The sequence below is a fragment of the Hemicordylus capensis genome, chromosome 1 (assembly GCF_027244095.1).
Source record: "Hemicordylus capensis ecotype Gifberg chromosome 1, rHemCap1.1.pri, whole genome shotgun sequence".
NCBI lineage: Eukaryota > Metazoa > Chordata > Lepidosauria > Squamata > Cordylidae > Hemicordylus > Hemicordylus capensis.
In genome coordinates this window covers 328,742,578-328,763,177 of record NC_069657.1, presented here as the reverse complement: position 1 = coordinate 328,763,177, position 20,600 = coordinate 328,742,578, and the positions used below count along the sequence as shown (strand labels likewise).

Below are 20,600 nucleotides of genomic sequence, written 5' to 3'. Positions count from 1 at the left end.
TGTCACGGCAGGCAGGGGGAAGCGCCTGCGCGCTCCCGCGACTCGCGCTCGCCCTTCTTGCAGGCACTGGGAGACGCCTGCCACTTCGCGCCGACTGCCCGCTGCTGCCTATTTTAGTCAAAACCTCCGGCCGCGGGGGCTTCGCGCAGGCTCCTCCAGCAGGCGCAGAAGAGCGGCCGCGCGCCACCGCCAAGTAGGAAGCGCTCTCCCAGCGCTCACTTTGGGGCGGCAGAGACGCTCTGGAGCAGACACGGCCCCCCAAGCAGGTAAGGAGAAGTTGGGAAAGAGCAAACGGGGACGTCGAGGTGCGCGAAGGGGAGAGAAAGGGCCGAGGGAGTAGGACGCTCCTCCAGTCTGGAGCAGTGCAGGCGGACTGCTGCACGCTGAATGCAGCAGCCCTGCGGCGGGTGCAGAAGAGCGGGAGGCGGCTTTGCGAGCCGCTCGCTCGTGGCTTCGCAAGCGGCGCGCGGGATTCCTACGGGGCTCGCGGAACGGTGGAGGCTAGGAAGGAGGCGGCGCGTGCGTGAGGTGTTCCCTTCGCCGCCTCCTTGCGCACGAGCGCACTGTTTGGCGGGCCCACGGTCGCCTCCAGGAGCTAAGCAGCCTGTTTCATCCCCCCCCCACCAGCTCTGCCTCTCTCCGCAGAGAGCTCAAGCTTGTCTGTTGGACGCGCCCTGCGCTCTTCTTCCAGGTTCTGGTTCAGTCACAAAAGGAGAGGTGCCGCGTCTCAAATTACCTCCCCGACCTGAAAGCCCTCTCCCGAAATCCTAAGTGGCTGCGGGGCAGGCTGCGCTTATTCATTGTAGCAGAAATTAACTTTGCACGTGTTCAGAGGCACGATATAATTTCCCATGCTTCCAGAGTAGAGCTCAAAGTGAAACAAAGAAATACTGTACGGCTCTCTCCTCCTTTTTCGCTGCCCCCCCCCAACAGATTACTATTATTAAAAGGAAAGGAAAAGAGAACTGAGTCCTTGTTTAAGGGTAGGACCACTCTGCACATGCTCAAAGTTGTAATCTTTTTTTCTTATTATGCCTTATTATGGCTCTTGGTTGACTCCTGAAATTTGCAGCAGGGAACAAGGTTAAACCCTGCTTACATCAAAATAAATTGAGCACTTGGTGTTGTGTCCAGCCTGGTCATCCTGTTTGTGTGCTCCAGCTGCATGCATGATCCAGCATTGGCTCTTCTCCACCCAAAAGTGCTTGGGTTCCATCCTAGTGCTGAAGGTAGGTTAACCTGAGGAGAGACAGTGTGTCCTCTCAAGTGCCCCCAAAGTGCTGTTCTGTACTTTCCTCTTACAGTGGTCCTGTCTCACCTAGCTGCCCCCTACCTTTACTCAAGCCCTTTGGTAGGTCACTAGAGAGGACTGTATCCTGTTTCTTCCATTCTCAGTGCTTTTCAGGATACTTGATTTCAAACATTCCCATTCCCTTTATTAAGTATATGCTTTTGTGTAGGTATGTGCTTAACTTTTATATTTGTAAATATAAGAGACAAATATTAATTTAGATTTTCATTTCTAAGAGGCTATATGTGCAGCACAGTATTGATTTATGAGGACATATTCTCTCCCTGTTCCAACCATTTACAGTGTTTTGTGGGGAATAATTTATCCCCTTTTCCAAAGCCTTATTTGAAAAAGATCTCTCCCAAACCTTTTAAAAGTATATATTTTTCTTAATATAAGAATTGTTTTGTGTCAGCAACACCCAATACAGTGTACTACTTTTGTTTGTTTAAAGTTGCTTATCATAGTAACAATAAGATGGAAGAAATTTTGAAATAAATGTTCAGTAAATGTTCAATTGTTAGTTTTGAATGGGGAGTTCTGCCTGTTACAGAATGTTAATTTCACAAATGTATTGTTTTCTCTGTTTGCAGAGCAAGTCAGCTGTTTTAAAGGACAAACATTCTGAAGGAAAAGCCAGGTGACTCATAAGAGATAGTGGTTTCCAGTGGGAATTTTCCTGACAATGTGTATATCAATGTGTGATGTTGTGCAGGATTTGATATTTCATGACAACTGAAAGTTTAGCTACTACCTCTCCTCTGGTTCCTCTCTGAAAGTTACTTGCCTTTAAAAACAAAAGCCTCATTTTGTTTAGAACTTGTTTATCTTCAGTACTTAAACATAGAGCTGTCATTCTCTAAACATATCTATAACATACTTATTTATATAGTGTGAAGTGACTTCATTAGTGGTGACAGCCAAAGAGATGATGGGAGACATATGGAGGATCTCACAATGAATGAATGAATGAATGAATAGCTGCTTGTTTTTACTATACTGCAGCTGCCATTTTTCTGAGGATTAGATCTACATCTTTACAGTTTGCTGGCAATAAATGATTTCGGTTGTGACCTTTAATTGATTAAACAGATAGATAGATAGATAGATACTTTATTTATGGCCAATGGCCAAAACAAAACAACAACACAAAGAATAAATTCCAGCACTGAGTAAAACAGATAAATTGAGTAAAAAATTTTTATTGAGTTAAAAGGTGTCACCTGATTTAAAAAACAATAGCACCCATATATTTTATATAAGTGCTTATAAAAAGTAAGGATAACAAGCACCATTTTAAAAGAGGCCATTCCCTCCTGTGTGAGAGATTATAGGGAATGTCTCTTCTGAAATGATGCCTGCTGTGACCCATATGTGCATCTTCTAAAATCAAAGGGTTTTGCCCCAAGTAGTGTGCACACAAGGACACTCATGCAGGCAATCTTCCGTGACCTTGTGATGGTTGGGGAGACCTTCAGGAAAGGTGTGATTTATGGCAAGGAGGGCTGCAGTGAAAGAGCGGAATCTCTAAAAACTGTGCAGAGACAACTATTGTGAGCAGAGTACAGTTGTGGAAGATGCTTGCGCCCTGCTTCCAGGAATTCCCCCCTGCTACTGCAGCCACTCATGCTGCATCTCATAGCATTCAAGGGTGTCTGACCCATAGTAGTGGCTTTTCAGGGAGCTCAGGGAGATATCCTAGAGAGAAGGGGTGGGGGAAATCATTTGTATGAATGCCATTGCACTTACAGTACTTGGGATACAACCCAAATAAAGCAAGTATTCTTCCTTTAACACTATTTTCCTCTCATGTAAATTTATGCAGAGATAATTAATTAACCAACTACAGTTCACATGATTAATCAAAAAAGATTTCTGTAACTGGTTAATGAGCTTCATAAATATGAATATGGATAGGAACATAGGAAGCTGCCATATACTGAGTCAGACCATTGGTCTATCTAGCTCAGTATTGTCTACATAGACTGGCAGCGGCTTCTCCAAGGTTGCAGGCAGGAATCTCTCTCAGCCCTATCTTGGAGATGCCAGAGAGGGAAATTGGAATCTAGATGCTCTTCCCAGAGCGGCCTCATCCCCTGAGGGGAAGATCTTACAGTGCTCACATGTAGTCTCCCATTCAAATGTAACCAGGGCAAACCCTGCTTAGCTAAGGGGACAAGTTATGCTTGCTACCACAAGAACTTTTGTAATGGGCATAGTATATCCCCCATTATAACTAGGGGATGATTATATGAAGTGTCCCTTGCAAATGACCATGCATGGGCAGTTCTGTTGAGGAATCAAAGTCATTATTTATCCTTTTGTTCAAAGATAAGGTAAATGTATTTCTGCTACACTTAAACATTGGCTGTCAGAAAAAATGTACCATCCTGTGCTTCTGTCTGTGTTTTGACATTGTAGTAATAGTGCTATATTTAGTAGTACTGTTGAATGTCATTGCTACATGGCAGTTTGATAGGTGTGAGGTAGATAAGGTGCATTATATATAAACACCACTGATAAGATTGGCTTACATGCAGAAAATTGCTTCAATAGTTGATTGCCCTTCTGGATGCATTTAATGTATGCAGCAGAAAGGCAATGGATGTCGTGTACTACTTGGACGTTCTGGACAAGCCTGACATTACTTTGATTAAAAAAGGAAAATAAATGTTTCCTTTTCTATTAAGCCTTTGACATAACTCATCAGTCCTCACACACTACTGTAGCCATGTGTCATTATGTGTAACAGACATGACCACATATTCTTACCTCTGCTAACTTTTCCTTGTGGCAATATCTATGGTAGATTGTAAGCCCATTGGTGAAGGAGTATGTCTTTACATTCTTTGTAAAGTACCATATCCATGATATAAACAATAATAAGTATTTTTTTAAAATATGTACTATTTGTAGTCTTTCAAGGTGTTAAATGTATGAATGTTTGAGGATATGACATTTTGGTCTAGGTCTGAAATACTTTTGCATCTGTTGACAAATAGGACAATTGACTGACGTTGCAAGTGGGAGGCTGCATACTGTTTTCTCACTTTAAAAGTTTTTAATGACTTTTAAAAACAATTTTTAACAGGCAACTTCAAGATGAATGCTGTGGAAGCCAGTTCAATCACAGTGACCCCTTTGAGTTTCGTCCCAGATTTCAGAAATGTCACCTCTATGCCTTTGAATGAAACTGTATGTGAAAACTGGAGAGAGATTCACCATCTGGTTTTTCATATGGCCAATATTTGTTTTGCAATTGGATTGATTATTCCAACCACTTTCCATCTTCATATGATTGTCCTACGAGCCATGTTAACAATAGGTAGGTCAACAATAATTGTGCTATAAGCCTGATTCTTTACAGTATGTCAGAATAGAGAGAATTGAGTTGTCTTGGAAATAACCAAGAGATGCTGTATGCCAAACAATTTTTAGCCTACTTTCTACAGTAGACTGAAAAGTGCATATGACATCAGCATGTCTGTCTGTGTTCCCATGTGTCCCCCTTTAATAATTTTTGCATTTACAGCTGCATACAAACCAATTTATAGCAGATGGAAGGGAGTATTTTTTGCTGATCTGACATTTCGAAAGCAATTTGCCATGCAGCACAGTTCTGCAGTTTGGCATGGAGAGGCAAATCTACCTGTCCATCAAACCTGGTTCTTGCATGGCTCCTCTGTAGCCATGTTGGTGAATCATGCAGTGCTTACATGGGGGTAATGTGTGAACCATTGATGTGTGTGAAGTGGTATACAGACATGGTCATAATGTTTGATCTATCTATCTATCTAATTCTCTAAGGTGTACCTGTGGCTAATCCTGTGCGTGGCAGCTCTTGCGAGAATTTGTGAGCAGAAGCACTGTGGTGATTGGGCAATGGAAATTCCATATGCAGATAGGGTGGAGGAGCCTGTGAGAGCAGAAGCACCGTGATGATTGGGCACTGAGGATTCCATATGCAGATAGGGAGGAGGAGCCTGTGAGAACAGAAGCACTGTGTTGATTGGGCAGTGGGGATTCCATATGCAAATAGGGAGGAGAGCCTGTGATGGTTAAGGACAGTTGGAATGCAACTGTTACTGGTCGGAAGATGTTCTTGATTGTAGAGGAGAGGAATATATATAAAAGGATAGTGGGCAGGGGTTTGCGAAGAGCGGGGTTGTGAGGGAGGAAAGAGCCCCTTCAGGAGAAGGAGGCTGCTGTTGTGTGAATTAGATGAAGAAACAAGATGAAGAAGATCAGTTAACTCAGGAAGGGAGAGAGAAAGAAAGAAAAAAGAAGGGAGGAGAAGAAAGACAGAGGGGAAGAGTGAGTATAGGAGAGAGAAAGAGAAAAAAAGAAGGGAGGGAAAGAGAGAAAGAAGGAAGGGTGAGGGACGGGCCCAAGCCTGTCAGTGGCCTGAGGGGAACAAGCAGCCATGGTGGCGCCTATTGGAGCAAGGAAGGGCCCAGTCAACCACTGCTGCTGTTTGGGGCTACTGAGGCCATTGAAGTAGGCAAGGGATGGGCCCAGGTCTGTCAGCAACCTGAGGGAAATTAATGGCCATGGCGGCGGTAGCAGTGAGGAAGGGCCCAGTCAACTGCTGCTGCTTCTGTGGGGAGGAGCAGGGCTCGGGTGAGGGTGGGGAGGTCTCTGGGTATAGGGGGCTGCAGCCTGGCCAGTAGGTGCCAGCAATACTGCAGCCGCAACCAAGAGGGGTGAGGGGGTGGAGTAAAGGGATGGAGGAGTGACCAAGAAGGGTGAGGGGGATGGAAGCAACGGGATGGAGGAGCAGGAGTGTGGCTCAGGTGAGGATGGAGAGATCTCTGAGGTGAGGGGGGATGTGGCAGGGGGTTAGGGGTACTAGCGGGGGGTGGGGGGTACTAGGTACAATCAAGTACTAGCATGCAGATGCTTTCTGTGGGTTAAGCTAGTTGTATAATATTTCTTCCTTGTTGCTGAGGTGGTGGATCATGCAAATTCTACAGTATAATTATGGTCACAGAAGCATGGGTGGGAGTGTTTAAACTCTGGTATCCCCATCCTGGTTACAGCTGGGCTGTCTGTGAACTGTGTATTAATTGCACAGGTATATTGTTTTTGTGGCCTTAAATGCAGGGGGAAAAATTACAAGGATTCTACTTCTAATTTGCTATAATTACTGGATTCTCCTTCTCTTTTCTTTGTTCTTCAATCTGCATTATCTCTTGATAATGCTTTAATACAAAACTACTTATTTTACTGCACACTACATACATATCAGTTACTACAAATGCAATAATTATTTTGTTCCTTTTCCTTGTTTAGGGGTGTTTATGTATTGTACATTTCATTTTAACTATAATCTTTTATCTTTTAGGGAAAGCAAATTTCATATCTATCTATGAATGAACTCAGTTTACTGTGAACAGAGGTGTATCTAGGCAAAATAGCGCCTAGGGCAAGCACTGAAATTGCGCCCCCTGTCCAAACATCTGGCACCCATCTTTCAGATAACTTTACCATAATATCAGCTAAAAAAGTACTAGTCAAGCTCGTTAGTCTTTTAATATTTCAAAAACTATTTAGCAGTGGATGTAGCCAGACCAGAAAATGCTGGGAAACTACAAATTTCAGTATGTTGGGGCTCATGAAATACCCAAATACTATGTGGAATATACTTGGAAAACTAAACTGAAGCGCCTGTCTAATTCTTTACTCTGCATTGTAGCATCACTATTACATAAGTTTTAAAAATAAATGGAGAATTTGACTTTTCCCAGATACTCTGAAAATAATTAAAGGATATGCAGAGTAAACTGTGTCACCACTTGGAATATATTCTAGTATTTCAGAAAGACAGTTAAAATGAGAGAAAGAGAGCAAGAAACTCCCAGTGGGCCTTATACTAAGGATTTCGCACTGATTCAAAGACAAACTCACCATTCCCCCTCCCCCCGCTGGCCTCTTAATTCACCACCACACCCCGTCCCGGGCTGATTTTCGGGCCTGTTAGGGCCTGCAAAGATTGGCTTGGTGGCCATTTTGGAAGCTGCAATGCATGCTAAAATGGCCTCTGTGAGGCCTGGCAAGGCCTAGGGCCTCACAGGGACCATTTGAGCACATGCAGTGGCCATTTAATTTTTTTTTTACTGGCCTCAGAAAACAAAATGTCCCCTGCGCATGCTCAAATGGCCTCTGCGAGGCCTGGCATGGCCTAGGGCCTCTTATAAGCCATTTGAGCATGCATGGTGGCCATTTTGTTTTTGGTGGCCATTTTTTAATTTTAAGAAATGGCGCCCCCCTTCAAGTGGCGCTTGGGGTACGTGCCCTGCCTGCCCCAGCCTAGATACGCCCCTGACTGTGAAGTTGGAGAGATGATAGGCAAAACCAAACATAGCCTTCTGCTATATTCAGTTCTCTGGATTGGAGTGCGTGTGTGCGTGTAAACACACAGTAATATGACATACAACTTTATTTTTGACAGGATGTGTACTTTTTATTATCTGGGCAACACTTTTCCGTTGTGCCTTGGATATTATGGTATGGAATGTAGTGTTCCTGATTGTCAACCTTCTGCATTTTATATACTTACTATACAAGAGAAGACCGGTATGTACATTGCTATTAAACTATCGGAGCATTGTTCAAGGGCTACTTAGAGGATCATATTCTTGGCTCTTGTTTCTAAGAAGTTCTAAGTAGTTTGCTAAAAATAAAGGGTAACCTATTCTACAGTTTATATAGTAGCCTCATGTGAACCTTTTGTTCTCAATTACCTTTAATGTTTTTCTTATTTTGAAAGGCCCTTGGTTGTTTATGAATGTAGCACTGTTTTGTGCTACAAAATTTTCATATACATAACCTGTGGTTTTATTTCAAATGGAATTAAAGAGGCAAATTCTTGTAGACTTGAAAAGGTCCCCCCCCTTGCAAATTAGATGGTATTCAGCAGGCTTGCCCAACTTGTGGCCCTCCAGATGTTGCTGAACTACAATCCCCATCATCCCAGCCACAATACGTTGTAGCTGGAGGTGATGGGAATTGTAGTTCGGTAACATCTGGAGGGCTGCAAGTTGGGGAAGCCTGCTGTATACAGTTTTCAGGACATTCAGCTTATTATAACAAGTGGGGCAAATCTTCAGATATTTACTACTGAGTATTCAATAAACATTTTACCCTGCTGAGAAAAATTCGGTTGTTTGACATCGTTTATTAAGATTCATGGAGCCCTTTCTCGTGAGCAGCAAGAAAGGGCTACAGGGTTTGTGGGGAGGAAGCCTTAAAGAGCTTACCTCCCCACAGATGATCGTTCCGCCCGCCCAGACGAGCACCAGCTATTGCCAGCAGCTCCAAGGATCGGTGTGCCGGGACGTGTCACCCTTCTCCCCACACACCCAGAGCTCCAATAATCCCTGGAGCTCCAATAATTAATCCCCATAATGCACTGTGACTGTGAAGTGCATTATGGGGATCCCCTCTTCCTTCCCTGAGTCTGCTAGCTGCAGCTGTTTGCAGCTGTGGCTGACAGATGATCATAAAAACATGGCTAAAGTAGCTCTTGCTCCCTTAACCTCGTTTTAAAGGGAGGCTTCATAGGTGGGTCTGACGCCATGGTGCCGCCAGGATTGGGCCTGATCCTGGTAGTACAAACACATGTGCAAAACCCAGCTGGGTTCCCTTAGCCCGGTTTTGCACGCATGTGTGAATAATCTCATGGTGTGTCTGGCAACCGGTTTTCCCCTGTTGATTAATTTTTAGCAATGTAAGTATAATTTGTTCTGATATTTTACCAGAAATTAACATTAAGCTGTTGGGCTTATAGGTCTGTAAGCATTTCAGTACCGGAACGAGATCTTAAGTTATAGCAGGCATGGAAAATGTTGATCCCATGTGCTCTTAGGCACTCTGAGCCATGATAACTAAATGGAGTTACCATGTACTTTTGAATAGCAGATGTTGGATACATACCAAGAGGGCAAACTATTGCATTCAAGCCTGCTTATGGGCTTCCTGGGGCTTCTGGCTGTTGCCATTAGAAATGGAATGCTGGACTGGATAGACCCTAAGGTCTGATCCAGCAGGGCTGCTCTTATGCTTTCTTGCTACCTGTGCCATATGTAGTTGTTATTTGAAATATGTTTTGAGTGGGTTCACACTTACGGTGGCACCTGAGGTTGGCACAGCCCCAGGAGCATACGCTCCCACCTTCCCTGCATGAGCCTTTATTTCCTGTGCAGATTCTGATATGCTGACATTGGTTGTGACATCCAGGGGCATAGCTAGGGGAGAGGGGGCCTGTGTTTCACCCCTCTCCCCGGCAGCCCCTCGGATTGAGGGAGATAATGAAGAAAATAGGGAGGGGTGGAGCTGGGGCCCCCAGGTTCTTTGAATCCATCTGCTCAGTTATAGCTATACCCCTGGTGACATCCCAACTCACCACTCTGAACATTTCGTGACCTCCGTCTGTCAGGAAACCCAACATCTGTAACTTAATTCAAGTCTTAGTTACAGATGTCAGGTTCCCTGATGGAAGTTGGGCAGGATATGCTGAGACTGGTTGTGGAGTCCAAACCCACCAATCTCAGCACGTTGCAACCTTCACAGGAAGTTGAGGTTTGCATGAACCTTAGGTGTAGCCATACATGAACATTGAATGTATGGTGTAGTTCATTCGGGACTCATAAGCAGAATCTGATTTAAGCCTTGTGGTGGTTTATTATTTCTTAATTACATTTGTGCCTTCAAGGAGGTACAGGTTAGAATAAATGAGGGGATTCTATTTTAGGCTGAGGACAATTTGTTTACCAGATAACCTTTATGGTTGAGGGGGCATTAACTAGGTGTCTCCCAGGACAAGTCCATAAGAAACAAGAACAGCCCTGCTGGATCAGGCCCAAGGCCCATCTAGTCCAGCATCCTATTTCGCACAGTGGCCCACTAGATGCCGCTGGAAGTCCATCACTCTGTTTACTGCACCACACTGGCTCGTGTGTCAAAAATGTTCTTTATTTTTGTTCTACAATAATATGCCTACTTAATATCTTGTATTATAAGACTGCATTCTTTGCTCTTGTTTTCTGGATTTGGTTCTGCAGAAACAGTGCAAATAATGTGTGTGTATATGCTTAACCCTAATTTCTGATTCTCTAATTCAAAATGTTCTTTCCAAGCTGCCTTCTCTCCATTGGTTCCAAACACTTGTGCGTGAAAGTAAATACGCTTTTGGAACCCAAGGAGAGGTGACCATCTGGTGACCATGTGGAAAGGACAGCTTGAAGTGCAGAAACGTGATTTTCATAGTCGTTGCACAAGATCCTCAGAAGAAAGGAAGTTTTTCCTTCCTTCTAGGCTGAATCTGCTGTGATATGAGCACCAAATAATTATTAAATAATCAGTTATCACAGCACCAGATCAGAAGAAATGCAGGCATAGGTGGTTCATCAATTAATACATTAATTAGGTATGCAAGTTCACGTGATATCCGTTCATTTACCATCTGTAATTCTGATCTGCACGTAACTCCTCTGTGGAACCTGTTCCATAATGAAATAAGTACACAGAGCAAACTACACTATTAAAGACACACTATTAATTTTGGTTTTTGCTCTAAATTCAATAAAAGGAGAAGAAAGAGAGTCTAGTGCATGGGTTAGTTAATCACCCAGAAAGATCACGGGGACAGAGAACAGCCTGCAAGACCCTAACATCCTTGTGAAAAAATGATGAACCTCACAATTATCTCCAAGCACAAGGGCAAAACTCTTTTCCACTCTCTCCCCTGCAGAGGACACTCCTGCACTTATCTAAATTAGCTTCCTGCCCTCTCTCCTGCCAGTTTTCCTACTTATTAGCAGGAAATGGCCTAAATTAAAAATAAGTTAATTAAGAAGGAGTTAACTTCAGGCAGTTCACTTTCTCATCATTCCCTTGTTTCCCTTAAATTATGCCCTGCTACGCTTTCCATATTTATTTATCTGGTACTCAAACCTTTCCTGTTTTTGCTCTCCTTTACACCCACTTTCCCATCTTCCTGCAAGCCAAATTGGTCTCTGCTCAATCTGCCTGTGTTTTTGGATAGCCTAGGACAGAGTGTCTTGGCTGCCAACTACATTGATTTGGGAAGACTTGTAGACTTCAGCCAGCGATCTCTCCCTAGTTCCTGTTCTGTGCATGATGAGTTTAGAATGTTAGACACTATTTTAATCTTCCTTAGCTACAGTCCCTTGTTAAGGACTGGCTCTAGTGTTGTACTGGCCATTTTGTAGCAAGGACAAAAAAGAATGAGGTGGCATTATGTATAGCACTTCACAATGTACGTGATGTACATTCATGTTGTTCTCACAGCAACCCTGTGAAGTAGGTGAGCTTTACTATTCCCATATTGACAGGAGGAGAGGCTGAGAGAAGGACAGGCAGCGAGGCTGTTCTCACGAGCAGCCAAAAGCGGGCCAAGGCAGCCAAGCCCACTCTTGGCTGCTTGTGAGAAGCAGCAGGAGGCAAGTGGCTGCCAGTGCCACAGCAAACCCACCTGTGGAGCCCTCAGCCTAAACGTGGTTAAGGGAGCAAGCGCTGCCTTAGCCCTGTTTTTTTGGTCTTCAAGCAGCCCGGGCTAGTAGACTGCGGGGCTTCCGGCCAGCACCAGGGGATCCCCACAATGCACGTGCACTCTTGCCGTGCATTGTGGGAGTTCCAAGGGGGCGGAACAATGTGTTCCAGACCCCAGACCCCAGACCCCCACACTGCTGGAGGTAGTAGAGGATTGTCTGGGTGTGTGATCTGTTCACCCAGCACCCTCCATGGATCGTCTGCGGGGAAGGTAAGGTAACAAAACCTTCCTCCTCACCCACCCACAGATCGTGAGAAAGGGCTCTGTGGCCTAAGGCACCTACTGAGTTGGCAGAGGTGAGATTTGAACTGGAAACGCCCTGGTTTGTGATTCAGTCTCTCAAGCCTCTTCAGATGTTTGTCGGAATACAGGTACAGCGGAGCAGGATCATGTTCGCTTGTGGTTGCTTGCCCAACCTCATTCAGGCAGATATCTGAAAGAAGCCATTCACATAGAAACTGTATGTGTGCAAGTTCTCTCTGTCCGTGCAATCATTGACTCTGATCTTTGACCATGAAGAGAAAGCCTACGCGTATACAGTTTGTATGCACATAGGCTTTTTCAGATTTTTGGCCAAATGCATGTATGAAATGGAGCAGGGCTAGTGATGAATGCCTGAACAGCACTTTAGACATTGCTGTTCTTTAGCACTGTGTTATACCAGGTACATATATTGGGGAAAAGAAGGAAAACAGGTTTTGATCATCTGTTTTAATAGAGTAGAATTACATTTGCTCTTGCATCTGTGGAACTATACTATTGATCTGGCTTTGAGTCATGAAAGTGATTATAAAAATGGAACTATGCAGGTGAAACTCGGAAAATTAGAATATCGTTCAAAAGTCCATTAATTTCAGTAATGCAAATTAAAAGGTGAAACTGATATATGAGACAGACGCATTACATGCAAAGCGAGATAAGTCAAGCCTTAATTTGTTATAATTGTGATGATCATGGCGTACAGCTCATGAAAACCCCAAATCCACAATCTCAGAAAATTAGAATATTACATGGAACCAAGAAGACAAGGATTGAAGAATAGAACAATATCGGACCTCTGAAAAGTATAAGCATGCATATGTATTCAGTACTTGGTTTGGGCCCCTTTTGCAGCAATTACTGCCTCAATGCGGCGTGGCATGGACGCTATCAGCCTGTGGCACTGATGAGGTATTATGGAAGACCAGGATGCTTCATTAGCGGCCTTCAGCAATTCTGCATTGTTTGGTCTCATGTCTCTCATCCTTCTCTTGGCAATGCCCCATAGATTCTCTATGGGGTCAGGTCAGGCGAGTTTGCTGGCCAATCAAGCACAGTACACTGTATACTTTTCAGAGGTCCGATATGGTTCTATTCTTCAATCCTTGTCTTATTGGTTCCATGTAATATTCTAATTTTCTGAGATTGTGAATTTGGGGTTTTCATGAGCTGTACGCCATGATCATCACAATTCTAACAAATTAAGGCTTGACTTATCTCGCTTTGCATGTAATGCGTCTGTCTCATATATCAGTTTCACCTTTTAATTTGCATTACTGAAATTAATGGACTTTTGAACGATATTCTAATTTTCCGAGTTTCACCTGTATATTAACATCTCCAACCTAAAGTAATTTTTTTAAAGCAGATGATGTTTCCATGCACAGAAAAAATAATGCAGTCACAAATTCTTGCATATAGATAAAAGCAAAAGCTGTTTCATATACACCTTTTTGGGTACACTTCTCTGACTACTAGGAATAGGGAGTCAACTTCAACTGGAACCTAGTCATGTCTTTTTCTCTAAGCAACTTCTTTAACATTTCGTTGTTGTTGTTGTTGTTGTTGTTTTCCAGATAAAGATAGACAAAGAACTCGGTAGTCTTTATAAGAGAATGTTTGAACCACTCCATGTGCCTCCAGAGCTTTTCCAAAGATTGACAGGACAATTTTGCAATATTCAGACACTAAAAACAGGTCAAGCATATGCTGCTGAGGATAAAACGTCAGTGGATGATCGATTAAGTATCCTGCTAAAAGGAAAGTATGTGCTTGAAAGAGTTTGAACAGAAACCTTCCATTTTGTAGTTTCTTTGAATAGTGGATGAATGAATAGTAAAAACAAGAGACTATAATATACAACAACTTGCACTTTTTAAATATATGATGATTTTATCCTTCTAGTTGTTCTACAGTTATATTTACTAAAATTTTATTTCTATGAGTTTGTTTTGCTAGTACGTCAAGACAAAATGTGGTTCAAGATCTTCTGCACTGGAGAATTGGGGTGTGTGTGTGTGTGTGTAAAATTTATTCAGTGTAAATAAGTAATGCCACCTGAATTGGAAACATCTGTTTTAATGAATGTTGCTTCCTGCCCCCCTCCCCCCAAAGCAGTCACTTCTATTGACTTCTGCAATTTTTGAGCCACTTGCTTATTGATGACTAGTCTATGCAGTGCCAATGGGCTTAACAGCTACGTTATGATACTTTCTTAGTTTTGCTCTGCGATATTTGGTTCGTTTAGCTATTCATTTTGCTTATTCAGGGACCGTGGCTAAGTGTCAGATTATGTTCTTGATGCAGAAGAGGCCTTAGGTTAAATTCCCACTATCTCTGGTTAAGACGTTTGCTGTGAGAGTCATCAGGACGGGGGAAAGGAGTTCACCATTAATTCTGGAGAGAGCTGGGTTCAGAGACAGCTGCTAGTCAGGACTGGAAATTCAGGTGTAGATGCTGCCCTCTGTGAAGTCTGTGAGTTAACTTTAATGGCGGATATCCATACTAATGAAGCACTGATGGTACGGGAGAAACGTCAGGATAGCATCAGTGTTTCTGAAGAGTTCCAGACTAACACTGCACTGGTGCTTGCGTGGAGGTGAGGGTGAACTTCAATATTTATTTATTTAACACATTTATATACCACCCTATATAAAATCTCAGGGTTGTTTACAGTTTAAACAAACAGCAACTAAAACCTCAGGATCATATAAAACAGATTAAAATTGCCATAAATAAAACTTTTAAACATTTTCTTCTTATTATTTATTTATCATATTTATATACTGCCTGATATGTTCATCTCTAGGCAGTGTGCACAGTTCAAAACATGACAAATATAAAAGAGAGTTAAAACAATTTCACAGAATAAAAAGTTAAAACAATCTAAAAACATTTAATCAGTTTGAAATTTATTTCAGTTAAAAGCCTGACGTGTGTCTTGAGGGTCTTCCTAAAAGCAAACAGAGAAGGAGATGCTCTTATTTTAGCAGGGAGCATATTCCAAAGCCCTGAGGCAGCCACAGAGAAGGCCCAGTCCTGAGTTGTGATCAATCAAGCCGGCAGCAACTGTAACCTGACCGCTCCAGAAGATCGTAATAGGCAACAAGGTTCATGACAAAGAAGGTGTTATCTTAAATATCCTGGACCCAAACTGTTGAGGGCTTTATAGGTAATAACCATCACTTTGTATTTCACTTTGAAACATATTGGCAGCCAGTGCAGTTCCTTTAAAATCAGTGCCATATGGTTCCTTTTTGTTGTCCCAGAGCCCAGTCTGGCTGTCACATTCTGTACCAATTGTAGTTCCTGGTCTATGTACAAAGGCAGCCCCACGTAGAGGCATTGCAGTAGTCAAGTAGTTTACCAGCATATTTACTACTGTTTTAAGGTCATTTTCCTCCAGAAATGGGTGTAGCTGACGTATCACCTGAAGCTGATAAAAAATGCTCCTGGCTACTGCCTCAAACTGACAAACCAGAGAGAGTTTTAGATCCAGGAGCATCCCCAAGTTATGTACCTGATCTTTCAGAGGGAATGTAACACCATCCAGAATAGGCAGATCTAAACCATCTCTCAGGTCCCTACCCCAGAGTCAGTACCTTAGTTTTATTTGGATTTATCCCTCATCCAGCCCATTACTGCCAACAGGCATACTGCCAACAGCAGGAAGTGATGCCATTTACTGATGAGGTCGATATGGAGAAATAGATCTGGTTATCATCAGCATATTGATAACACCCTGCACCAAATCTCCTGATGATCTCTCCCAACGGTTTCATGTAGATGTTAAAACACATTGGAAACTCTAATCCGGGCATCCATTTTAGGGTAGATTCAATTCAAGTTTGAATCACCCATATTTGAGCTTGAATTGATTCTACTTGAACCGATTTGTACATCTCTACTTCATGCTGCCCAAAAAATGTTCCTGAGGACTATGCAGTCCTCAGGGAATACTTTGGGGTGGTACAGAGCACTTCAGCAGGAAGGGAGGTTATTGAAATCCCCCCCCCCACACACACACACTGCATGGTGGAGCTACTTGAACTCTTCAGAATCATCAATGCTTCCTGTAACACCAGTGCTTTGTTAGTCTCAATGTCAGCCACTCACTTTCCCTCAAATTCTACTTATTTAGCGAACAGATATGCGGAGTGGGGGATATCTGAGAGTATGTCCATGAGAGCTGTGCAGCCCTCAAGGACATATTTTTGGATGCAAAAAGGGCTTTTGCAGGGAAGGGAGAGAAGCTAAAATCACTCTCTCCTCCTATGCACTGCATTGCATGACAATTCTTGCCTGCAGTTAGTCTGCTGGCTCCTTGTGAGGACAAAGCTCTCCCTCTGTTCTTGTGAGGCTTCAGAGCATGTCACCTACAGTTCTTAATCCTGTCTCTGTTTCATAACAGCATTTGCGTGGGCAGGGGGAGAAAGTATTTTCCAGGCACTTGAACCTAAAGGGCCAGCACTGAGAAGGCACTTTAAGAGAGATAGAGCCCTCTCTTAAGAGCTCTAGGAGAAAAGCACTGAGAAGGACTGTACTTCCTAGCACTCTTTGCATGCCTTCCAAGATGGTGTAGGGGATCAAGCAGGCTCCTTTTCCCTGAAAGGACACCCCTCCCCTTGTTCTGGGCACAGCGTTGCATGGTGAGAATGGTGGTCCCAGCATGGTGCTGGGGGACTGTGCTGAGTATTCAGACCCAGGCCACACAGATGGCCATTGGGCATGCCTCCAAAATGGCCACTGCCACAGCAGAGAGGCCCATAATGGGCCAGAAACAGGCAAAATATCATGAGGGTGGTGGTGGTGGAGGGAGGGGGGACATTAAGAGGACGCCCTCCCCCACAGCCACAACAGCACGCTCTGGATCCCGGTAATGGCTGTAAAGCCGCCATTTTTCTTTTAAAACATTCACCCACCCCCAAGCTGGGCCAGAACCTGTTTGGACTAGTTCTAGTGTGCACAAAACTGGACACAGTTCTGTTTGTGTCCAGTTCAACCTAAACCGAACCGGGTTTTCCGGTTTTGTGCACGCTCCTGTGCCACTGGACTATGGGCCTTACAGTGACTCTAAATCGTGGTTATGTCTGAAAAGGATAGGAGCTGGGGAATGAGGGAAGAGGGAAGGAAGTACAAATCAAGGAGATTCTTTAACCTATGTTAGGTGACATCTATACTTAGATTCTGGTGTCCCTGTCACCCAAGAGGCCAAGGTAACAACAGTTAGCCAGATAGGATTATAAAAGTAATGTGAATTGGCCTAAATGTATGCTACCTTTCAGATAATATGCAAATATAGATTAAATTACTATACCTCATATTTTCAAACAATTTTTAATAAATATTTTTATCATCAGAATGAAGGTCTCCTATCGAGGACATTTTCTGCATAATATTTACCCCTGTGCCTTTATAGATTCTCCTGAATTTCGATCAACTCAAATGAACCGGGGTGAGAAATTCCAGGTACAGCATTATTGTTTTGGGTGTGAGTATCATAGAATGCAAGGCTCATCAGTGATGAAAGTATGAGGCACTATAAAATGTAATGAGCAGCAGTGAATTAAGCATTTTCTCTGTCTTTTTTCATATAGCTTTATAAAAGTTTAATGTTGGGACATAAAATCTTTATCTTTTTAGATGAAAAATGTCAGTTCTGTGTTTACTTACTGACAGCTTCAAACTTATCTATAAGATTATATTTTCTAGTTCATATATTTTAATTGTTTAATAACACAAACACTATAAAAGTATTGGGAAAAATAAACAAATTGAGCTTCTGTGAGATAAAGAAATGCTAATTTGAAGACTAGTCTTAATGTGTTGCAGAAGATATTTATGGTCTTGTTGCTGCCCTTTCCTCCAATATTTTAAAATGCATTTGATTTTCTATTGCAATTTGATAAATGTTTGTATTTGCACTTGGTTGCTGTTTTACTACTGGACTACCATTGGAAGAGACACAATAGCTTTCCCATGGCATGACCAACATTAGCATTAAATCACTCTAGGAAGATCCAGCAGAAATTCAAAATATCCTATGAGGAATACATGGCTGATTCTGGAGTTCAGAGGACAGAAACAGATTGTGGAGTGCTCTTTTCAAAGCCAGTATATTCTGTAATTTCTCACTCAGTGCAAAGGCATCTGGGAGAGCCACTTGATCCCCCCCCCCCACACACACACAATGGAGGCAAATTTTAGAGAAATGAAATTAGTCATTATTAGGTTTAGCTGTTAGCTGTGTGGACAGAGGAGGAGATTGATAGCTGGAAAGCTGAACTGGAAGGAGTTAAGGAAGCAAGGGGCAAGCTACATAGACTTTTGCTCCCATGCTGAGGCCTGATTGAATTGCTTCTCTTCCCCACACAAGCTGCCATTTGCTTGTGGTGGTGGGGGAACTGCCATTTGGACCCATCGCCATTTCTATTCCAGCGCAAATAGCAGAGTTGGGGGCAATCTGAATCGGGACTACAGTGCAAAGGGTTACCTCCCTTTCCCTTTAGGGTTACCTCCCCTTCCCTTCAGTCCCAGTTCTAATGCCCTCCCCATGGCTGCTATTTTAAATGAAAGCTTTTAACCATACACCTAAAGAATGTGTAGCTGCCACCACCGCCTTGGAGTGGTGTCAGATTACAGATGTGTTGTTTCAGATTTCTTCCCCCAGAGAGTCAAAGGCAGATGAGAAAGAGAGAGAGAATGAGAGAGCTGCTTGCAATATGTATTCTTATCCCACTTTCATCCCTCGTTTTACAGCTTTTAAAAGTTACTTATCTATTTATTTATTTAGCTGTATTCCTTCAAACACAAAACATTTTTAACAGAGATGACCATTGTACAAATAAATGTGTAGGTATACCATTGAAAGCTATACTTCTTCCACTCTTCTTAAAAACTATTGCCCATCTCTGGTTTAAGAGGGACCTACATGGATGAAAAATGGAATTAGAAGTGGGGAAAGTTGAGCTGTGAGGAGTAACGTGCTCTTTGCAGGCCAGTATACTGCTTAGTGGGAAGTTAGTGTCCCAACAAGGGGCAATTGTTGGCAAAGTAATGCTGAGAGATGGGGCAGCTGAATTTTACACATTGGTTTGAGCTAACACTCGTATTTTGAGCTGTAGATTTTAAGTGATTTCTTATTTGTAATGGACTGTGCAGTAGCTACTTTGTAGTAGTAAATCAGGATGGAGGGCTGGTACAGAGTCTAAAATTGGTGATTGATCTAATATGTTCCAGTCAAGGACTGGGCTCAATGCCAAGGAGAGGTAGTTGTCAAGATATATTCATCTTTATGTTAGAATATAGTTACTAGAGACTTGTACTTTCCTGATACATTCATTTCTTGAGCCACTGGAATGTTCTGTGCCAAGTTGAAATAACTGCCTCAATTTAAAGGATTAATACCTAATATATTGGTATCTTGTGGGTCAGCTTAAGCTTCAACAAGGCAAGTAGAGGACAAGAAGAAGACTGTGAACCAGGGAGTGGGCTGAATATCAGACATGGAAAAACTAATTGGGCCTCACAGAGGCCAAGTGCGCAGGTGCTTGGCCTCCAAAATGGCCGCTGGATGAAGGCCAAAAACCAGCCGAAGAAAGAGCCGGCCAAACCGGCCAGAGGGGGGCATAATGAAGGTCGGCGGGTGGAGGGGGAACCTCTGCAGACTCCCTGCCGCCTCCAGGCACCCCCCTCCCGAGGGGGAATAAAGTTTAAAAAAATATTTAATTTAATTTAATTTAATCTATCTATCTATCTATCTATCTATCTATCTATCTATCTATCTATCTATCTATTTACTAAACTGGCCCGCGAATTTCCCCAGACCGGGCCGGACTGGGGTGGGGGGGCAAGGAGGTGCTGGACCAAACTGACCCGGTTGGACTCGAACCGAACTGGGCCAGCCGGTTCCATTCACATCCCTAATACTGATTGGATTACTGGACTTTTCCACCTGTGCAGATCTCTCTTCTCATGTCTATGCACTCTGTTTTCATAACAAAAGCTTTGGCATACCTCAGCAATTCCCACATTGTTACCCTGCGGAAGAAAGATCAGTAACAATGGGGTCCTTGCCGGTCCCACCGAACACACCAACAAAAAAGGCAACTTGGAATGTGCCCTGATGATATGTTCTTGGGTATAATAATCCCCAATTACATGACCCAGTGTGTTCCTTGGGATCTTTGTGTTCCTTACGATCTTTGTGCTTGCTACGCACAAGCTACCTTGGGGTTACCATCAGCTTTTGGGGTGATTTACTGTCCATAGACCATCATGCAAGGCTGTGTTCAGTGCTGCATGCCACTCTGTAGAGGGGCTTCCTTGCCCAGCCGGATCTGCCCAGCAATGTTCCCTCTAACAGAATCTACAGCTACAGTGGCTTTTGCTTGGGATTATGGGATTTGTAGTCAACAACACCTGGGAATCCATTTTAGAGGGAACACTGCTGCCCAGTCTTCCTTGCTAGCATAGGAA

At 43.2% G+C, this 20,600-nt stretch overlaps 1 protein-coding gene across 1 annotated transcript in view; it reads left to right on the top strand.

Moving 5' to 3' along the window:
• Window positions 1-20,600, top strand: part of LOC128339088 (uncharacterized) — a 90,498-nt gene that overhangs the window by 46,003 nt on the left and 23,895 nt on the right. The window contains exons 5-8 of the mRNA XM_053282663.1: window positions 4,383-4,616; window positions 7,743-7,867; window positions 13,700-13,887; window positions 17,483-17,591. Coding sequence (XP_053138638.1) covers window positions 4,383-4,616; window positions 7,743-7,867; window positions 13,700-13,887; window positions 17,483-17,591 — 656 coding nt within the window. The remainder of the gene's footprint in view (window positions 1-4,382; window positions 4,617-7,742; window positions 7,868-13,699; window positions 13,888-17,482; window positions 17,592-20,600) is intronic.